Source organism: Gavia stellata, chromosome 19 (genome assembly GCF_030936135.1).
Source record: "Gavia stellata isolate bGavSte3 chromosome 19, bGavSte3.hap2, whole genome shotgun sequence".
NCBI classification, from domain to species: domain Eukaryota; kingdom Metazoa; phylum Chordata; class Aves; order Gaviiformes; family Gaviidae; genus Gavia; species Gavia stellata.
In genome coordinates, this window is record NC_082612.1 from 13,285,676 (window position 1) to 13,307,526 (window position 21,851).

The 21,851-nt window shown below is 41.4% G+C and overlaps 1 protein-coding gene across 1 annotated transcript in view; it reads right to left on the reverse strand.

Annotated features, from left to right (window-relative positions):
- The window catches only part of SLC7A11 (solute carrier family 7 member 11), a 55,905-nt gene that overhangs the window by 27,200 nt on the left and 6,854 nt on the right, over positions 1-21,851 (reverse strand). Inside the window, exons 3-6 of the mRNA XM_009820513.2 lie at positions 21,492-21,607; positions 13,772-13,897; positions 11,456-11,555; positions 8,286-8,330 (exon numbers count right to left, since the gene is read on the reverse strand). Of these exons, the coding sequence (XP_009818815.1) occupies positions 8,286-8,330; positions 11,456-11,555; positions 13,772-13,897; positions 21,492-21,607 (387 nt within the window). The remainder of the gene's footprint in view (positions 1-8,285; positions 8,331-11,455; positions 11,556-13,771; positions 13,898-21,491; positions 21,608-21,851) is intronic.

Here is a 21,851-nt window from a genome sequence, read left to right on the forward strand (position 1 = left end):
AAGGAATATAAATGTTAGAACAGGTAATTATACAAATGACCTTGCCTGTCTTCATTCGATAGTGAATTATTAATCTCCTCAACTGTAATTTTATGAGGCATCCTTATTGTCTTAATTAATGATCAAGGTACATCTTTGAAGCCTTTACAGACGCCATAGATTACATCAGTCTCTTTTCTAATTTACACATATTGACTGGCATATCTGTTTAAACCCTGTCACGGGTAGCTCTTCACTGCAGTCAATTTCTATACAGAACTTCACTTTTTTTTTTTTTTTAAACATTAAAATAGAAAGACAATAAAGTGGAAGTGGGAGGTAGAAAGACTGGAAGTCAGCTGAACCAATTCAAATGCTAAATTAGTGTTTAGAAAGCAGGTGCCAATGACAAAGGTACTGGTGCCTGAAAACTGCACCCAAGGATCATCTCTCCCTCTCATGGTGTGAAATTGCACCGCAGGACTCAGCACTGATACAAGCACCAAAAAAATCTGGGGTGGGGAAAAAAAAAAAAAGAAACTGCACAAGGGAAAAGAAATAATAACATATGCTGAATGCGTGTCACGTACACATTCCTGAACATTACAGATTGTGATAGCGTCCATTAGGTCAGTCCCTAACTAAATGCATAAGGAAAACACGCAACCTCTGGAAAGCAGTACGCACACACAGCATCTACCTCCGGCTGTCTACAGAGGTAAGGAAAAGGAATAGTGCCCAATGAAATCTGCAGCCTTTTTGTTATCCCTGCTGCTGAAGCCTTTGCTCTCTGTGATCCCTATTCCGGATGACAGGTGAATTCTTGCAGCAAGCCATCTTCCCAGCCCCCCCGCTGCCTGCATATATTGCTCTGGTGAATTCAAAGCACCGCTCAGACGCAAAGTGCACGTGCCAAAGACAAGGCAGGGGATTCAGGTTTGCAGAGTGTCTTTCTGCGTACATCTGGATCACTCCAGACTCCAACTGCACAGGCCACCACGTTTTCCAGCTGTGCTCTCTGTTTCCTCTCTCTTATGAGGCAGCACCGCAGTTGAGGAGGACCCACTGCACCCGTGGGGCAAGGGACACCCAGGTGGGGTGGGAGGAGTTTGCGCTCAACAGCCTAGAACGGGCAAAGAACTAAAGGACTGAATCCGCATCCTCAGTTAATGGTGAGATATTATACATGGTAGCTAGTGTGCCAGAACTCTCGGAAGTTGCAAGGCCAAAGAAAAGTCTACGCTACAAGAGTATGGGATAATCCACATTGTTAAATCCAAAAATCCAGTTCAATGTAACTGAAGTTAAATAAAAAAAAAAGAACCCACTACTTGGATTTTAATTTGAGTTGCCAATTTCAGTTCCATCCTGACCTTTTCCCTGTTTTAACTCAAGCTGCTAGCACGGGTAAAATCAGTTTCCCTTGTTCACTCCAGCTGGTTGGAAATATTTTGTGGATTCAGTGACCCTCACCAAATGCTATCACAGACCCTCACCAAATGCTATCAAATTCCAGGTACCGAAGCTATTCTGCTTATATCTAGGCAGGATACCTTCACCCAGTGTCAGACTTAAAAGGAAGGAACTGTATTTATGCCCAGCTAACTTTGTGAGAAAGGCTTGTCCAAAGTTTATTTAAAAATAAGATTGTATCCCCATGGGGAACACCCCCAGGTGCTAGTTACTTGTGTAGGGACCTACACAGGCTTCCTTGTTCTGCTGATACCGTATGAGCGTTTAACAGACTGGGACCTACAGAAGCAACACCCAGAGTTTATTAAATCTGCTAAGACCTTCAGTTCAAGGAATAGGCACTTAAATTTTTAAATCCAAATAAGCTTTTTTTTGGTTCCCCGTAGCCCATGGCTTACCCTCAACCTTGGAAGGACATAAATACTCTGAAAATGAAGCCAGGAGGTGATACCTCCCACTGCATAAAGTGGATAGAGAAAAGAAAGGGAGGAGAGAAAGGAGACAAACAGAAGGAGAAGAGATGAAGTAACCCACCCTCCATTTTCACAGCAAGTTTGTGTCTGAGCCAGATCTCTTGAGTCCCAGTTCAGTGCATCAACTACATCATCTGTCTTTCCTGAATAAAAAGCAGTGATGAGGTGTGTTTGAAATGACAGACAGCATAGCTGCAGGGAGATACACTTCTGACTTCATTCATTTTCTGGTGCCTAAGGTAATCAATATCAATATTAATACTCCTCTTCAGAGTAGAGCTTGCCATTAAATTATAAAATAACAAAAAGGAACAAAGAAGCAGAGAGGCAGAAATGGCAAGGGCTTGCATCTCTCAATTAACATCAAAAATATTTTTCATTGTTATGATTACTAGGAATAACCAGTCAGGGTCTAGACTGGTAGTGAGCAACAGTGCAATTCAAGTTTCTGATTGATTTTGGAAGGGGGGTGCATCCTAATGTGAAGTGCCAACAATCAGATGTCTACAAACAACTAGGGAGCTGGAAGAGTTTTAGTGTCTTAGCCACCATTCCCCTCCCATCCATCTGTGTCCTGAAAAAAACCCTCTAATACCACATTTCTCTCATTCAGTCCTCCTAGATGCAAAGTGTGACTTTAAACATTAATTAGTACAAATGGTGGTACATATTAGATTAATTAGACATGACGCTCACATTATTTAAACCCAATATAAAAATACATTATATCAAACATTTTGATATCCTGATTTTACAAAATGTCTGATGACATCAAGCCTTGGTGACTTGCTATACATCTACTGCTTCTCAGTTCCTCAGAAAAGAAGAAATAAATGAAGTGAGAAGAACACTGGAAAAATCTAATAGACAAACTGACTAATCTCAGACCCCAAGGTCATAGCAAAGCAATTCATTTCTTGGCTTTTCAACAGCACAAGACATGATTTATCAATCTGAGACCAGGCTTATAAACACTATACATCTCAATAATATGTTCTTTGCACTGTGTAACTTTTTAAACGATGATAGATTGCCTGGGCTGGACCAAAGTTATTTTATAAACAGAAGCAGAATATTTGCAAATGAAATGGCCCAATAAGGGAAGGGGGAAAAATAAAAAAAAAGAAAAAGAAGAAAGGATTCTGCCAAATAGCAGGGATACTTAACTGCAACTGCAAATGAATCTAACTTTCTGCTGTAAAATATTTTCAGAATCCACATCCTTTAAAAATCTCCGATCTATCATTTTATACAACTGAAATTGAAGACCACTACAGGAAAAATATTTCCTAAGTTCAACAACACTAACAAAAACTTACACTGCTAAAGAAATAATATGATTTTGAGTTAAAAGAGGGCTGTAAATCAATACCTCTAGTTGCCCATTTGATCACAGACTTCCTTGAAGTCATTAAGGAATTCAAGTCTTAGTTTCCCTTCCCTTGAAGTGAGATAATATTTTCTTTCTCTTCCAACAACAGCCTGATCTTTGTAACATGAAGCATTTGGGCTCATCATCTGCTCGTACTGAGGACATCGAACATAATTTTTTTAAAGCAAGATTCTCTTTGGCCAGCATCTGACACAACCTGGCCCTGACTCTGACGAGGCTCTGAAGACATTGCTGTAATGTAAAAACACTCCAGTGTTATTTTCTCATCTGGAGTCCGTCAAAATTCCTGACAAACTAGAGTGCTGATCCTGGACTCTGCTCTGCCTGGGAAGGGAGGAGGGAAGTGCCATTCAGGCAGGAGCTGCTTTTAGGCTCTTGATTGAAAAAGCTTGGTCTGTTCCTTGGGAGTACAGAGTGGATGCTCAAGAATACAGATGAGCAAAAAGACTATGTATAAGAAATGAGTTTGAAAGTTCAACATGCTTGATTTCCACTCCTCTAAATTTACTGCTCCAGGCAACACGACTTCTGTCAATTTTCAGGTGACAAATTCTCTCTCAGAGACCCGGCTGTTCCTTCCTTCACTTATTATTTAGACAATACAATACGACCTCACTTTGAGTAGGGCTGATCCTTATAATGTAAGAAAATCAAAAAGATCAAAGCTGCATGTGACGTGGCTGCGTGAGGTTATTTTAGTGAAGCTCTGCTTCAAGGATTATTCATATATTTCATTTCAAACAGCAATTGCTATTGACCTAGCACACATAAGCAAAGCATAATTTGCAAAAGTAAAAGAAACTTATTATTACACTTCACATTGGAATTGTGGAATTGTTCCACATATTCTTGATAATAAAATTATTTCAGGCTCTTTTAAAAAAAATGGTACATTAAAGCAGCGGAACACTGCAACCACAGCTCCTAGTAAAACAAACATCAACTTCATGTTGCTTCAGGTCCTACTAATGCCGTATGAAGGAAGCACTTTAACAAAGAGGAATAAAGAAATGAGTCCAGGCTTAAAAATGAGACATCAAAAGGGGGTTTAGCGGGAGACAGAAACAGCTACTTTTACATCTTATGATAACTGGGGTTATTATAATAATGTCCTTTTTCTTTTATATAAGAAGGGACTGCGACATTTCCAAAGTGAGAATTCAATACTACTTCAAAAATCTGTTCAAAAAGTAATGGCATTCACTTTCAGATTTTTTCTTCCTTTTTCCATTTTCCGTTCTATAATTTAAAGGGCGCTTCCTCTCCACTTGGCTCGTTTCCACTGTCTCTGTGTCAGTTCTCGCTATCTAGGATTTCATATCGCCTAGGTATCTCAGTGCCTCGGGCCCGTAGTATTTATCCTATTTATAGACCTAAATCTGGAATTTATTGCGCCTGGGCAGGCTGCTGCACCTACACAGACTCCCACAGCCTCCAGGAGCCCTTTCTGCCTGTACAAACAGCCACAAAGGTGGCTTTCAGCTGGGCAAGGTCATGAGCATCCCCCCCTTGCCTCTCTCCTACATTTCCACTGGCACTTGCTGTACTCCAGCAAGCTTTCCCGGCGCCACGCACACCACAGCAAACAAAGCAAACCCTATCTGGAAAACTTTAACATCTAAAAGCAGATGTTACCACCTTCCTGTGCGTTTCAGGATATATTCTAGGGCCCTGACCCATCTCTTTCTCTCTCTCACCCTCCACAGTACCACAGGAGCGGAGGGGGAGTCCAGGACTCACTGGATAAAAAGGGGCTTAAAGCAAGGTCTCCACAAACGTGGGCCCACGGCAGCTCTGCTGCAACTCCTCTCTCTGCTAGAGCGTTCCTGCATTCTCCCTGCTGTAGCTGCACTATCCTCCCCCACAACTCTTTTGGTACACTTCACCGTGGGTTTGCAGGCGGTTAATGTGGGGACGGTGCTGATCATTCATCTCAGCGCCAGCCGTCAGCTACTTTAAAAGCTGCCGCACGCCTGGAAATATGCAACTGTGACTGATTCTCAGACAAACATTTACCTTGGCACCTGCAGTGCAGAAGGCATCACCGTGTTCACCTCTGTCACCGTAAGTAATTTGCATCCCTAACCATCGACAAACATTACAAATTGCACACCTGGAGCTGTTACAGACTCTAAGCGGTTCAAGCCTGTACTTCCCTCTTAAAAACAGCCACATAATACCTCTGGAGCACTATATGCAACCTTTAACATAAGGCATACAACAAGAATGAAAGGAAAGACAGCATCATAGGTAAAAAAAATTAAAAAAAAGCAGTTGAGTTCTAATAAATGCCTACAGCAGCAGCATGATTAGTGGCTCCCCTAATGCCTGCACTGAGTTTGGTGGGAGCTGAGAAGGTGCCCCGGGGTTTAGTTCACGCTATATATACCCTTGCCCTGTATCTTAGGAACCGGTGGTGGAGCAGGCCCCCGTTCAGCAGGACATCCTTCCAACAGAGCAATTCACGGGTGGCAACTGGATAAAAAAATATTACAACTGTTTCATTTAATTGCTTGTTTCAGGTTAACAGAGTCCAGAATCCCATTTACAGGTGGTGCACAGGTCTGTCAGCACAGCAGCTAGCAATCCACTTGCCCTGCCAGCCCCTGCCACTTATTTAGCAATGTTTAAAATCCCAATCTCTTCTACTGTATGTTTGTACCTGCGCGTGGAGGTTGTGATCCCAGACACCCCGCTGTAAACGCTGAGCATCTTCCCTTCTCCTCCTCTCCAAGTGCAAGCCCAAGAAGAGCAGCGATGAGGGGAAGTTTTAACAGCTTTGCGACAGCATTGCACACGTAACACTGAGCTGGTTTTTCCAGAGCCATCCTGGAATATGCCAAACCAGCCAGGCTACCCAGCTTGCCCCCGGCGCCTGCATCCCCGCTAGCAGCACAATTAACGTCAGCAGCTCTCCAAGGGTAACCTGGAGAACACGGAAGCTCTCTTGATGGTGGGGGCAGAAAAGATGTCACCCTGCCTCACATCCAGCTGCAACGGAGAAAACCCCAAATCTAACCCACACCACTTTTCTTGGATGCAATTCAAACATGCTTCAATAGGTGTCAAAAAAAAAAGAACTATGCCTTTCTGTTCTATGCAGAGGGCAACACGTTCAAAAATATGCACTCCGCTGAATAAGACCACAAGAAAAAAAGTCAACATAAACCAAAATAGCTGCAATGAAAATTACCAATAGTTTCAGTTAATCACCATACAGTTAAGAGGACTGCAGAGACACACTTTGTATGAAAAGTCCCAAAGGGCGGTGGGCATGTGAGTGTTTAAAAACATCACACAGTATTGATGGTAACCACATGATAATTTGCAAATTATATTGCTTCTAGCAAATGCTTTTGATCACATCACCAAGACTCTGGCTCCTAACACATCTCCCCAGAATTTCCTGAATTAGTCAAGGTCTTGGACCAGAATCACTTCACTCCTTTATTTAGTTTCATGTTTCTTTTCAAGTCAGTCTGCCATACAACTATTTTTCAAAAATAAAAACAATGTGGGGTGTTGTTTTTTTTTTTTTTAAATGTCTGCCTCCCCTGACTTTATAAAGCATACAGCTCCTTGGTAGTTAAACCCAGATTTGCTACTAGATCATCTAGCCTGAGTTCCTGTCTCTCCCAGGCCTGGGAACGTTAGCCAGCTGCTCTCCACTGAGCCAAATGGCTTGTGTTTTACCAGCACATGGCTTTTAAAAAGGTGTTCTGTCTGAACTGAGGACTACTAATGAAAAACCCAATTTTACGTAGGTATGTGCTAATGATTAGTCAACCACCTTATTAAATATTAACGCTGTATTTTCTACCTGCATTTGTCTGTTTCAGCTTCCAGTCATACATTCCTCGCAGTACATATCCTGATCACATTAAAGGGGTCGTTAACACCCAAGACCCCTCAAAGGTACTGAAACAAAGGAAATCTGACAGTCTTTCTGCCATTCTCATGTTTTATCATCCATTTCTTTGTAACTGTTTTTGGGTCTCTGATGAAAATTCCAAACTGCACCAGGCTTGCTTCAGACTTTGAAGAAACCCACTCAAAACCTTCTGCATGCTCCCCACTGATGCCTGTTCGGGTTTTGTTGGTTTTTTTTTTTTTTCCTTTACATGTCTCAGATATGTAGCTTTATATTCTCTGAGTGTACCATGCTGGGGGTCCTTTTTAACAGTAAGTTATTTGGTACCCAGCCAGGTATCTTATTTTAAAAACCTAAGAAAATTATATCTACCCATTAATTTTTAATCAAGTAAATTGATAATTTCCTCAAAGAACACAATTTGATTTGACAAGACGTATTTTCTTTAATTTTTAGAAAAGATTAATATTGTTTTATTACTGGTTGCATGTATCAAAACATATCTACCAAAATATATATGCCAAATCAAAATCTCCGTAACAGGACAGCTTTGCTTTCCGTATTTTACAGACTGGCGCTGTGAGAGTATTTGTCTCTGGTTTGAAACAGACTCCCACCAATATCCCCTGTTCGGCTTAATTGGATCGGATGCTGTGCTGTGTGTATTCTATATTCTGCAACTCTGAGACATCTAAAACAAGTAGAACTAAGTACTTGATTAATATTTAAACATAGCAAAACTGCCAAATATTGCAGCAGATAAGTTTCTTGGGCAAGATTTCCCTGACAGGGTACCAGTAACTTCCACTGAAAGGAGCCACTGATAGTCACTTCTACCCTGAGGGGGAGAATCAGAGCCCTGGAGATCCACTTAGTTTTCCGCTTTCTGTGCACATAAAAGCAGAATACATAACAATGTCACGACAGGCCAAAAATAGCAAATCTTCAAGCAGTTGCAATTCAAATAGATACCAGATCTGCTGGAAAGCAAGCAACTTGACCAGCATGCAGAATTTCTGAAGATCACTACCTTTTATAGCATTTTTAATTTTATAACAATTTTTTTCAAAAGTCAAGAAAAACATCAGGTACATACTTTTCAGGGTTTTCCACTTCTTCAGTAACAAAATTGAGGTAAAACCTGGAAAAGAGTTATAAAATGTATTATAAGGGGTCGGTAAGTTTTGATTCTGTGTTTCTTTCCCAATGAATCAAGAAGATGCTTTTAGTTAAGCACTGCTGTTAATTATAATAAACTTGCAGACCCATGTTTGGATTAAAGGAAGTGTGAGATTTAACCTTCCCTCATCCCCATGCTCAGGAAGGGAATTCTCAGAAAAGACAGCAAAGCAGAAAAAAGACAAAAGCTATGTAATGTCAGTGTGGAATTAAATTAAATCTTTTCCCCCGGCACACCAAGGAAATTACGGTTTACCCTAATCCTAGACACAAACACACACGCACCCTCAAGCCCCATATTCCATTTGTGGCTGTAGCCTTTTACAATTTCAGGTTATATTGGCAAAAATCCTCATCGGGGTACTCAGCAAGGACTTCTTAACAATAAAAATAAATGAAGCCTCAAAAAAAACCTTCTTAAAACCAGGATTTTGACACTAGTGTGTTGCATATGATCACAAACCCAGGCTGTTAACCCTGCATGCTCTTGCACAACCTCCAGGTTGTACTCTGGTCGTATTCCAGCAGCGTATAAGAGACAGCTACGTATGGGAATTCATAGGAACTACTCACCGGGCACAGCCCTGCATACAAAGCAACCGTAAGCCTCAAGGTCACTGAACCCTCTGTTCTGCATTTATTAGCGCTAGGTCTGTGCATCGCTGGATCACACAGATGTGCCTGGCTGAGATACGGGCACAAAGTAACTTCCTGGCTAATTAAACAGAGCAGTCAATACAGCGCTTATGCTGGCTTTCTACTTTTAGGACAGACACAGGAAGACAAATGATATCTGACCTAACAGTGCTACACTGAATAAACAAATGGTACCTGATCTGGCAGAAAGTCTGGGAACTTTTCTCCATCACAAGCCTTGGACCAGATCTGGGTTAGCAGAACGAGTTAGCGCTGGCTCACAGTTTAAAAAAAATGTGATTTTGTGACCGAGCATGAAATTCTGTAGATTTGCCATCTTCTACAACAACCTCAGTACTTGTTTCTAAACTTGCTAGTGCACAGAGCACAAAAGAAGGGGTTGGGGTAGTTCAAAGGGGAGATGGCTTCTAATGAGTACGACATTCAGCTGCTTCTTTCTGGTCTCAGTCCTGCTTCTAGACAGAAGTAATTTGACAGCCCCGCATCAGTCCTTTTATTGACGCAAAGACATGTTTCCTTGCATTCTTTTCTCTGCTTGTCCTTTTTCACCCAGCATTTTATATACCCTATAGTCTGCACTTGCTCTTCACAGGATGAACCCACACACATAGCGATACTACCTTCGTTTTGTTTTTTAAAACTGTCTCATTAGAAGTTAATAGTCTCGTAAGGCTACGTATAAAATTCTGCCCGCATCCAGGGACACAACACCAACACTCGCAACACTCCCTCACATTCAGCTTATTGGATTGATTTAGCCCCATGAAACTGATAGTGCAAGGGTATTGACACTCCACTTAATGGTCTGCTCTTCTGTGCTCTGAGGCAATCAATTTGAGCTGGTGACAAAGACAAATAGGCAGCCGGGAAGAACCACTAGCCAAATTAGGTCTTTTCCTGCTAATTTCTTTTATAAGTGGCAAATAAGGACCTTGAAATGAAAGTCAGAAGGTGTAAAGGAACAACAGAGATTATTTTTATTGTAGGGGTTTGGAATGTTAGGTGGAAAATGGAAAGAAATGGGAAAGAAGCAACAGAATAACAGCATTTTTGATGTAGCATTTTACAGTAAACAAACTCTGCCTCAGTGATGAATAATATTTAAAGAGCTTTTAAAATTGCCTTCATACCAAAACATACAGTTAGGGTAATATTTTAAAAGTGAGAAACCATCACATATATGGCTATGAGAGACAGAGGCATTTATATGCAAGAGAGGAAAGAAGGTAAAGACTGTCCGCATAATGAGTTCAATTTCTTTCAGGCTTCAAAATGCCAGGCTCTTTTCTTATCTATCTATCACAGATAAAGGCTTTGGACTCTCTTGGGTTCCCCCACACACACCCCACCCCCCCGCCATTTAATATAAAGGTTCTGTTCAGTACTCCAGCGTGCATGTTTGTAACGCTCCTGCAACCGGGAGTTACAGACCGTCAGAGAACTCAAACGCTTGGCCCATTGTCCCTCCGAATTAAATAAATAAAGCCCTTATCTCTCAGCCCTCACCTTTTGAGCGAGGTAAAGAACTTGCCTGCCTGTGAGGCTATGGTAAGGCAAGGGAAGACCTGCAGACAAAGCTATCTCAACATAAGCCCACTCTGTGCATTGTAGTCTTTTTATTTCCCCCCACACTGCTGCTGCAAAAGCAGGTTGGCGCTGTGCGATGCGGAGCCCTCACTAAGCATGAATAAATCGTAAGGCAGATTTGAAGAGCGGTGGCACCTTTCAAACCAGCTGCTGTGTACTTTGGTGGGGGAGAGGGAAAGAACTTAAAAGAAAGTTCTGAGTGGGATACTTGAAGGCAGATTCTCATACCTTTGCTCACAGTCAATAGCTCTTGACTTCTGTGGAAGCCAGTTGCACTTCTTAAGTGAGGTCCAATTCTCTCGGAGCAAGAGGCATAAGAATCTAGTTTTTTACCTTGTTTTGTGGTCTATACTGATTGTATCATGGTTCGCTTCTTATTCTTCAAATATGGCTTTTACAAAGCAAAGGCTGAAGTCCCCACAACTTTGTAACAGTTCACAGATCTGTTTTTCATGTAATTACTGGCTGGTTCAACAAAAATTAAAGCTTCATTATCCCTTTTATCCTTTTATCAAAATACCTCATGAAAATTTAAGAACATTCCTTTCTTGTTGCTTTTATTTCTAGTCTTAAGAACAGAAATAAAAATCTGACTCTTTTTTTTTAGTGTTCAGTGTGTTTACCTATTTTACACTGGAGAAGAAAAATCTTTCCTTTGTAGAGCTGCTTGCAGAATAACTGCTGAGCATACGGAACAGTGGTGAGATCTACCCTTACCTACATGATGTAGTTTGGCAAAAGATGTAGAATGTGCTACTCATTTCTTCATATAAATAGATGTTTTTGTTAGAGCATATTAGTGTCTGCTTTCAGGACAAATACTTATAGGTTTCAACAACTTACCAGCCTGAATAGGCATACATTCCTGAATAGAAAGCAAGTGGTAATCCCATAACACTGGCATCATTCCCCGCAAAGGCATTTTTAAAGTGCTGTGTTTCTCCTGCAACATCAACAAAAACAATATTGAAAAATAAGTTCCCTGGTCACCTACTACTTTAAAACAAATAAATATGTCACACCATGGAACACTTAATCACCCAACAGTTCACTGACTTCAAGTTCTGCCCTTGACCTTAACTTCTGACCCAACCCTTGCAGCCGAAATCTGCCAGCAATTGTAAAAGGTTTTGTGGCATCCCTAGTCATGCAATAGCAGAATTTGACCTATTAGGTTTTTTTCAAAGCATTCTGAGCTTGATGACACTCACCACACTGTCATCTCCAGCAGTGACTTACATGAAAGAGCAGAATGAGCTCTGTAGTTTTTGCTGTGGAAAATTTCACTTGTTTAACATTTTAATCAGAAGGAACATTGCTAGCATTTCACTCACAAGCAACATCTTTAAGATAAACAAACCCTATATCTTAAGCATTTCTACCACTGAAAAATTAACTCCCTAACACATTATAGTCAGTGCTGTATTAATATTACACTAAGAATTACATATCTATTAATGCAAATATGCAAGAGTTGTGTTATGCTCTTACTCATTTACAAGGTGCTCCATGGTTTGTAAGACCTCCCTACAACATCCCAAATTTCCTGAGAAGCAATGATCCTCCACAGAAAAGGAGCAGGAAGAAGCAGAATTCATTCAGACTTAAATTACCAAAGGGTCAAATCCCTTTACTCAGTTTTTACTGAGCCCTCAGACAAAATTCCCACTGAAGCGGAGGCTTTTTGGGCAAGGGAAGAACTGTGGCCAGAGGAAGGTCCCAGTGAAAAGTCAGGGACACTTTCTGAGCTACTTCAGGGCAGCAAACCCCATCCAAACCTGGATCTGGCCTTCTCTGAAGGTGTAGGAAAAATGGGGTGGATCGGAACAGAGAGAAGTTTTGCACACGAAAGGAGGTGAGGGAAGCGGCTGCCAGAAAGGAAGTGAAAAACATGAAAACAGAAATAGTGAATCAGCAGAGCGCTACACAGGAAAACTTTTATTTCAGAGTCTATTGCTAACCACAGAGAGCCGCCTGTCCCTGAGAAACCGAGCTCGCCGCCGAGCCTAACGCTGTGCTGTTGACTCAGATGGGAGGCTTTGTGAAGCATCATAAAAGAGCATCCCCAGGGACAGAGCCAACAACTGTGATAGTTTTTGTTAGATAAAATCTGCCACCAATTCATTAAAAAGTGCTCCCCGTTCTGACCCTGGGCGCTGAATGGCTCCTTGTGCTTTGTGTACCTTATTGTCTAGCGTTATTGTAAGGAGAATGAGCTGGGGCTTGTCACCATCTCACACCCGCTGCTGATAGGGCTGTAATGGAAAAGCCTCTTCAGGTAGCTGAGCACATGCCAGTGAAAAGAGTTTCTCTGCCAGCATGGCTTTACCCAAACGACTTCCAGAGAGCCAAGGAAAGGCTCATGCAGCCATGTCTGTGTTGGGTGCTGCCGGGGAGAACAAAGGTGTGTTTTCACACTCCTTGCTTATGCAGCAACATCGATATAGCCTATAGAGTAATTCTGGCCCTTCAAAAACTTCTGCTTTCCTTTCCTATGCTGGGGTTAGCCCCAGACTATTACCTTTAGGTGTATGCTTTAGTTTTTCACTTGGAAGAAGTAAAGCATGCATGCAGCACGAGCATCCAGTACTTGCAGGCAGCAAGTCCATGAAGCAACAGCTAACTACAGTTTCTCTTGCCACTACAGCACCTTTAACTTCACAATTAACATCACCAAAGGGGTAGAACAGTATCCATGACACTGTTTCTTTCACATATTCCCCAATTTTGAGCCCTCTCTGCCACCACATACCCAGTACCGAACAGGACTAGGCACGAGCCCAGTTAAAGGAGACATATTCTGCCTGGACTAGGCACGTGCACTGGGGAGGGGTATGCCCATCTGTCATTAAAACCCATCCTGCCCCTTTCACAAAGTTCACGCCAACGGCAAATTACAGAGAAGAGCAATCATGTCGCTCATTTGAAAACCGAGTCTGATCTGAATAGACTCATTGGCATGCTGAAGGAAATACCAGTTCATCCCAGTGTAGTTCCACTTCTAATCAATTACTTGACAGTACAGAGCTTCAGTAAAACAAGCACAGACTAATTAAGAGATTTTGCTGCTATAAGCATTATTTGGTGGAGGCAGGTGGGGAAAGACTAGGGAGGGTAAAGATAAAAGCACTTTAAAAGCATTTACTTTTCATTTCATACCTTTAATTAGCTGGATAACTCCAGGGACTATAATTATCAGAATTGCTACAAGCTTGCAAAAGGTAAGGAAAATCTGAATGCGGGCACTCCAGCTGACACTCGTGCTATTCAGGACCATCACCAGCGCTGCAAGGGGAAAAAAAAAGTCAGAAAGAAACATTTCTGCCACTGAAATTGCCACAAAACTCTTCGCCAGTAGAGAGGCTACACACACAATAGGTCCTGACGCGTTAAAGGAAATACACCCCGATAGCCTTCTCCAGCTGCTGCCCTCCCACTTCTCACATTCCCCTTCCAGATGCCGCATGAATGCTTGAGCTGAACACATCTGCCTGACCCACTGCACGGCCCATCCGTCTCTCCATCTCTGCCTGGCTCCCTCCGCACCAAATAACAGCTTCGTTTACCCAGATTCGTTAGCTGTTGGTAGACGATGGGCTGTCAGGACCCTGCCTTGAATGAAAGAAATTAATTGCCCAACCCTTGTCACTCCAGATTTCTGTATCAGTGCCGGTTTGAGCAGAGATTTGCATTTTCAGAAAACAGTAACAATTAATAACCACATTAAACTTTCTCACCCCCATTTAGGCCCCACATAAATTTGTCACTCACTGCCTTATTTACCCCCACTCGTCTTTTCCACTCTTTCTCCTCCCTTATTGCCGTACCACCAGCGATGCAGGAGGGCCAGAGTGCAAGTAACGTGCCCATCCTTGTTGGGAATTGGTGAAGCAACAGAGACCTTTTACTTCTTGAAAACAAAGCCCAGGTCTGCGCCTCACCAACACGTAGGGAGATAAGTGAGAAGGGCTTTTACGACCTGTCTGTTCAACTCACATCTCATTCTGGGTCAGGGAGGGCATCTTCTGGCCTTTACTACAGCACTGACTGACAGGAGGATGGTAGGTCTTATCATTTGAGTGCCAGTTATTCTAGCTTATTTAAACAATTACCCTGGCAAAACAGAATCAATAAAGGAATTTAGATATTGAAAAAAAAATTTACCTGAAGAACAGAAAATGCAAGACATTTCACTAGATAAAAAGTCCCTTTCCCCCTCTACTGCAGGGAAAGGCAAACATAGACAAACAAGCGGGTCACTCGTCCTCTCTTTCTTGCCATCATATGGAGCTCATGAATTAGCTCCTCATCACAGTTCTCCCATACTTCAAACTCTCTCAAGAGCACCGGTTCACGTCTATCATCAGCCATGTCACACATCTTGGGACGCATGAAAACACAAGTTGCTGTCCCCCAACAGAGTCTGGGAACTAGTTTGTATGAGCCGACAGTGTAAATCTGGCATGGTACAAGCATTGTGGCGGCAAACCCCGCTGATTTATCCCAAGCCTTTTATATAGATTCTGCTCACCAGCAAGGGCAAAAATATATCATAAAAAAATTCTTCTCAGTTTGAATCAAAAGTAATTTTGGTTTAATGGAAAAGGGAGAAAATTACAAGTAATCTGGATTCCAATATATTTTTTTTTTAGATATTTTTAATAAAATAAAAATTCCAGGAGGAAAAAAAAAAGTATTTTCTGGATTTTTTTATTTGGGAAAGAGAGGGGCCCACTCTCAAATGAACAATTTACCAAAGTCAACATAAACTCGCAACATCACTTAATATGAATTTTTCACCAAAAAAGATCTTAAAGGTCAAAACGTTTTTCCAGTTCTGTATTTCACCATATTTCAGAACTGAGACATTCTTTTCAAAGTCACAAAAAAATCACTTGGACTTCTGCAGAAGTGCTTGATTACCAGGAAGGTTAACAACTGTCATTTAAGCAAAATATATTTAAAATAGTCATTTGACCAACACTGTTTAAGTTATAAAGAAAATCCAGTGCCATAAACAAGCACTGGCTTCTTTCAAATTTCCTAGAAAGTTCAGGATATTGTACTTTTCTTTCCCAGAATACAAAGCCCAGGCAGGGACCAGGCCACAAGAAAATGTCAAGGAAGAGTTTTATGTGTAAGAAAGTATCTGCAATTTGACATCCAGCTTATTCAGAGTTCCAGCTGACTGCAGCAATCGGTCTGGTACCTTACACAGGTCAGAATATGTAACACGAGCATCCTCCCCGCAGACAGAGCCCTCCTCGAGGTTTTCTAATGCATCGGTTTCACCTTCCTGATACACATATGAGAATGTCACTGGATGGCAAACTGGTACAAACACTAACGTTGACTCACATGGAAACTCATAACCTTCCTCGCTGGCCAGCCACACACAAATCACAAGACCCAAATCTTTATAAGAGCTGCATTGGCTTGAAAGAAAAAAAATGCAGGCTGGTATTTTCATGGCTGTGTTAAAAGCCTTCTCCATCCCCAACTGTGAGTTCAAGCCAGCCAAATGCTTCATCTGAGGCTTTCTCATCAAATAGCGAAAGCAAAGCGGACACTGCAAGGACCTTCAGTTAATCGGGAAGCTGAAGGGACGCTACACCTACAGTCGGTGCACGTGCCATTAGCTTTGATGGTCCTTTATAAGAGTCAGTCCCTTGCAGAGTTGGATGACTGCACAAATACAGTAGGTCAGGTTGCAGGGCTGAGACTTAAAATCTTAGAAGATTTGAGACCAATTTAGTATTTTTTTTTTAATTTCATTTTATTGGATTTAATAGGCTATAAGAATTTACAGTCATCTTATAATATTTAGTCTTAGCAGTTCTATGTGCATAACAGACATATAGGGACATGGGGCTTATACTGCTGTCATGTATCAGCACCATACTGGTTGTGTTAGCAACTGGATAGTGAAAGGCAGCAGAGAAGAGGACTCATGAAGAAAGCTGCTAAAAAGCAGGAAAAGAATGACAACTGCGCCAGGATTCAAGCAGAAAATTATGTCTTGGGACTATGGTCATTATTCAACACCCCTCTCCTATGAATAGGGCCTCATGGAGATACTTCAAGAAACTGATTGCAGATGCTTTGACACAGGACCACAGCAAAGATCAGAAGGAAGCAGCAACTCCCCAGACAAAAGGACAGTGAAAGGAGGACTCATCTCTAACTTTGCTAACTAAAAGTCAGGCATCTAGTGTGGCTGCATCCTCAGTGAAGAGACAGTTAACTCCAGAGGATGAATAACACCACCTCTTTCAGATGCCTATCTTAGATGAGATGAGCTGCCTTCAGGAAGCGTCTCTCTCTCTCTTTCTCCACTAACTCCAGGGGGAACATAGACAATTACCTTAAACTAAACACCTAACTAAAAGCGAGATGAAGCCTAACCAAGGGGAGTATGGAGGGAGAACAAAATGGGGTCCATGAACAATCAAATGCAATAGTAATACTGATCACATTGCTTTTCACAATCCCTTTCCTTCACACAGCCGCAGCTATAGATGGAATACGAAATCTAATGGGAAAAGCAGCAGTAAGCATTACATCCTGGCCTACTTTTCAAGAATATATGTACCATTGCCTCAGCGGGAAACCAAGGAAACTGCCCTACCCTAACTTGTCAGGCTTTTAGGGTCAAAGCATTCACACAAAGAAAAAATACCCTCAATTTGCAGATCCTAATGCAGCAATCAAAATGAAGTTACAGGAGGTGCAAAAGCACCCATCAGAACAGTTTTTGCTATCCCTGCAAGCCAAGAGATGTGTTAATTTAAACCACTTGTCTGAAAACTGTCAATGGTAGAGAGTGACATCTGTAACATCTGTAACATCTGCCATGATGGGGGGAAAAAAAAAAAGAAGCAACTAAGTATACTCACATACACACCAAATTTATGCCAATAAAGCTTTGGCTGGAGTATTTGGCAGCAAGCACAGATAGATCTGTACAGCTGACCTTCGTTTTCAAGCATAATATTGCCTCTAACAGCCATAGTTTGGGGTATTTGAGATTTTTTTGGCAGACCTCCAAAAAAAGGGGGAAATTATAAATTACTGCAGCATAAAGTGCCCAAAATACACATGAATGAGTGTAAAAGCTTTAAAAACCTGTGCAAGTTTGTAACCTGCTTTCAGTCTCATAGTTTTTAATAGCTGAAACCTGTTTATCTGCTTTCTGATATGGAGGCCAAGTGAAAAAATTAGAACAGGCTCAGTTAAGATTGCATATCTATTCAGGTTACATATTGATAGTACAGTTCAATACCTTCACACAGTATAATTTATCCCTTCCTGTTACCAATATATTTAAGCTTACCATTAGAAGAAGAATTAAAAGATAAAGTAATATATGAATATAGGTGTTTTTTTCACTGTCTATCACCATGCTTTGCAATGGTGATAGGATGTTTCTTCATTGTGAGAAACAATAAATATGGAGTCTACCAGCTTTCACTTACAAAGAGAAATTACTTTTACACTCTTTCTCCTAAAAAGACCGTCTTCAGCATCAGAACAAAGGTGGACAACATGCCTTCTGCTTTATGTCCTGAGGCTGTTGTGTCCAGCTCTAGCAAAGTTGGGCATTTTGAAGGCCTCATCTCCTGTTTACATTTTCTTCAGCTGTCCTTCCCTATGCTGGGGCACATCCAGGTTCTCTCTCCTCTACCTGGCCACTTATTTTAATCAAAATTGTAGTAATTAGATAACTTTGAGATGTCTGCTCTTCTCTCAGGTACTGAGTTTAGGAAAAGTTTATGGCAGACTGACAGATGGACTGAGATATGCACATCCAGTCTTTGCCTAGGTTTTTCTCCTCACAGAGATTCACTTGACAAACACCAAGTGAATTAAAGTGATTTCTAAGTTTGAAAAGAACAGGCAGCCTTTACTTCAGAGGTTCAGAAAGCTGGGGTATCTGAAGAGAACCTCCACACAAGCATCCTTCTCTCTACCAATCCATTGAAATGTTTGGACTTTTTGGTTGGTTGTTTTTATTAAAGAAAAAAAATATATTAAAAAAAAGAAAGCACCATATTGTGGAACAGAAAATTTGCTCTATAGATTGTTCAAAATTGCTCAGAACAGATGTGATTTCGAGGGGAATTTTGTGCGTAGCACATGCTTTCTTCCTACAAATAATAAACCAAGAATGAGGATTTTTTTAAAGGTCACCACCTCCAGCAGTTTCATTTTAGCTCTCATCTGATCTACATCTTCTCTACAGCACTGTCGTTCCTTTTTCACGGCAGAGGCACTGAAGTGGAATGGCAGGGAGCAGAATGCGCTGCAGCCCCTCTACAAGAAGTACTTGTTTGCAGCTGGTAGAGGAGCAACAGTATTTGCCACTCCCCATCATAATCCTGGCTGCATCCATCTCAGGCAACCTTTTAATAATAGGCTTAAATTGCAGAAAAGGAGGTTTAGGTCAGGAAAAAAAAAAAGAGAAAAGTTGTCTTGTGACAAGGGTAGAAAAAAAATTGGGCTACAGTATTAGGTGAGGCTTTAGAAACTCCCTCACTGGCGGTTTTAAGACCAGTTTAGACAGAAGTCTGCCAGAAACTGTTTAGAAATGCTGACTGTGTTTGAGGGCAGGGGATCACCTGGAGATTTTTCAAAATCTCTTCCTGCCCTTTCTAGTATGATCAGAAATGACAAGGTAAAACTACAGAACAAAGCCTCACCCAAGGACAAAGTTTAATGGCGCTTCCCACTACCTTTCCCCCCGCGCAATAAAGACGGAGATGCAATGAGCTCTCCGCCATCAGGCACAGGAGGGAGAAGGGACCAGGAGTGGGTAAGAAGACAAAAGACACATGAGTTCACTTTCTGATTAACTTGAAATTTTCAGCGGAAGCAAACCCTACCTTTGGCACCATTAAGTGGGATTATAAGATCTTCAGGGCTCCAATGTGTCTGTTCAGCTCAACACCACCTTAATCTTACCTATCGCTCTGCCTACATGCACAATAAAAAACATTCATAACAATTACCACCAGAATAGCTAATTCTTACAATACAAGAATAACAGTCGTACACTCTGGGATCCCTGAGCTTAAGTGTAGCATGTGATCAAAAGCTACTACAAATGAAACTCCACTGTAGAGCGTACTGCAAAGAATAAAGATAGAGCCTCAGTCTGACACGTCACTGTTTTCTTCAGCATTGTCCCATTCACCATTACAAACTTTCTACAAGAACCCCTTCTTTCAGTGAAATTAGAGCTCATCCTACCTGCGCTGTACAGACCCGCGCTCACCATAGGAGCAGTCTGCTGTGAACTCTCTCCCTTTAGGCTGTAATTATTTCAGCATAACTCCACCCCCCCTGCAATGCTACTTCTTTGTTTAATTACTTTGCAAAGCCTTGGCTTATCACACAGATTTTCAATTAAAATAAAAGCAATAAAAACCTATTTCAAATTGTTCACTTATTGTGCTTGAATCACATGCACTTAACAAAATGCTTTGATGGAGTCCTCACTTAATATTCCTTCTGTCTCAGTGACCTTGAAGTTACTGAACATCTGTTTCACCCTTATCTTGCACTGAAATATTTTAGACAGATGTAGCCATAAAAAGTCATTGACCTCAAAATTCAAGCCCTTAATTCAATTATTCCTATGAAACCTATAGCTTGTGCATAATTAAGTTAGAAAGAAATGTGGTCACATACTGATTTTTTTAACACTCCTGGCAGAAGGGAACTCTTATCAAGAGAGCTCCTACAAAAAGCCACAGTAACCTGGAGACTGGAAATTTCAATGTCAAGTGAACTGCCTACCCCAAAGAAAGAAAAAGTCATCTGAACCTATTATTGCGCAAAAGTGAAGGGGTCTCCTGTGTGCTTTTGATCATTTTGCATGTCTTAATTCCTTTTTCTGGTCCTTTTGTTTCTGATATGCGCACTGACCAAATTGAAAGGGACAATCTGTTGCTAATTACTTGTGTCTACTCTGCACTCTCCTCCCAGCACAGCTGAATGGGAATGTGTGTGCAGGTGTGCAAGGAACACCATCACCAGTGACCAGCCAGAAGTGGAAAGAAGCCTCTGGCATTACAGGAACACAGCTCCACAGAGTCCCATTCGCATCACAATTTGTCCCTTCCCATTTCATGCAGCCTCCCACACCAGCCCAGGTACACTGTAAAGCTCCTGGGCTCCAGGTAGCCTTCCCTCCTTCCACGGGTAATTATTGGTTCTCTGTAGCCCTAAATGGTCCCTTTTATGCTAATTGCTAAGTTAGCAAGAGTAGGACAAGCTGCTGGTAACAGACGTGTATTTTCACCAAGCCATACACCCTGCTCCCAAAGTCATCAGCTGGGTTCCTGCTTCCCGAACCGCAAGTGCCACAATAAGTCTTATTGCTATGAAGGACAGAGTGGGACTAGGGAAGATGATCTCATGTTGCCTGTGGTCCACTCAAGAGAACTACATTTCTTCATGGCATCATACTTGGCACTCGATTGCCTCCTAAAACAGAGGTAGAGCAAAGCACTTAAAATCAGGTAATCATTCTTCCGTATCTCTGGCACTGGCTCACCATCTCTTAGGGACTGAAATTGCTTCTACAAAAGTAATGAGAGTTCTGCCATTAATTCAAGTGGCAACAGAATCAGCCTTGGCAACAGATTTTCCCTGCCATTAATAAAGTCTGGTCTTCTTTTTGCTACTGCGTATGTTCACAAACACACATATCCAGGCAGAGAGACACACTGATGCCCTTGGCATTGGATGCACAGTCATTTTGTAATGATTCACATCAAACAACTGACTACCTGTTCAGGGTGCAATTACTACTTTTTTTTTTTTTCCAATTTACATCATCTTTACCCTTCCCTGAAACCTAAAATTGGATACTTACTGATGCCCACAGCTGTAATGAGTTTAATCGCAAGTTCTGGGATTTCACACTGCATAAAGAAAGGTTCCAAAATGTAACGTCCAAATGCCAGCGATATCACTGCTGTGGCAGCAGGGCTAGAGTGAAAACAACAACAACAAAAAAAATCATAAAATTAATCTGCAATAGTACATAGATAATATTCTTATGGGATCATGCTGTAACTTTACAGAACTGTGAACCGTACTTAATTTTGGTGCCTGCTTGTAACTATGCTGCCACATACCATGATTTCTGAATTTCAGTCAAGCTGAAAATTCTGCTTTACTAAGGATCCAAAACCTACCTAAGTCTGTTATTAGAATCTGAGACAATGCAAAA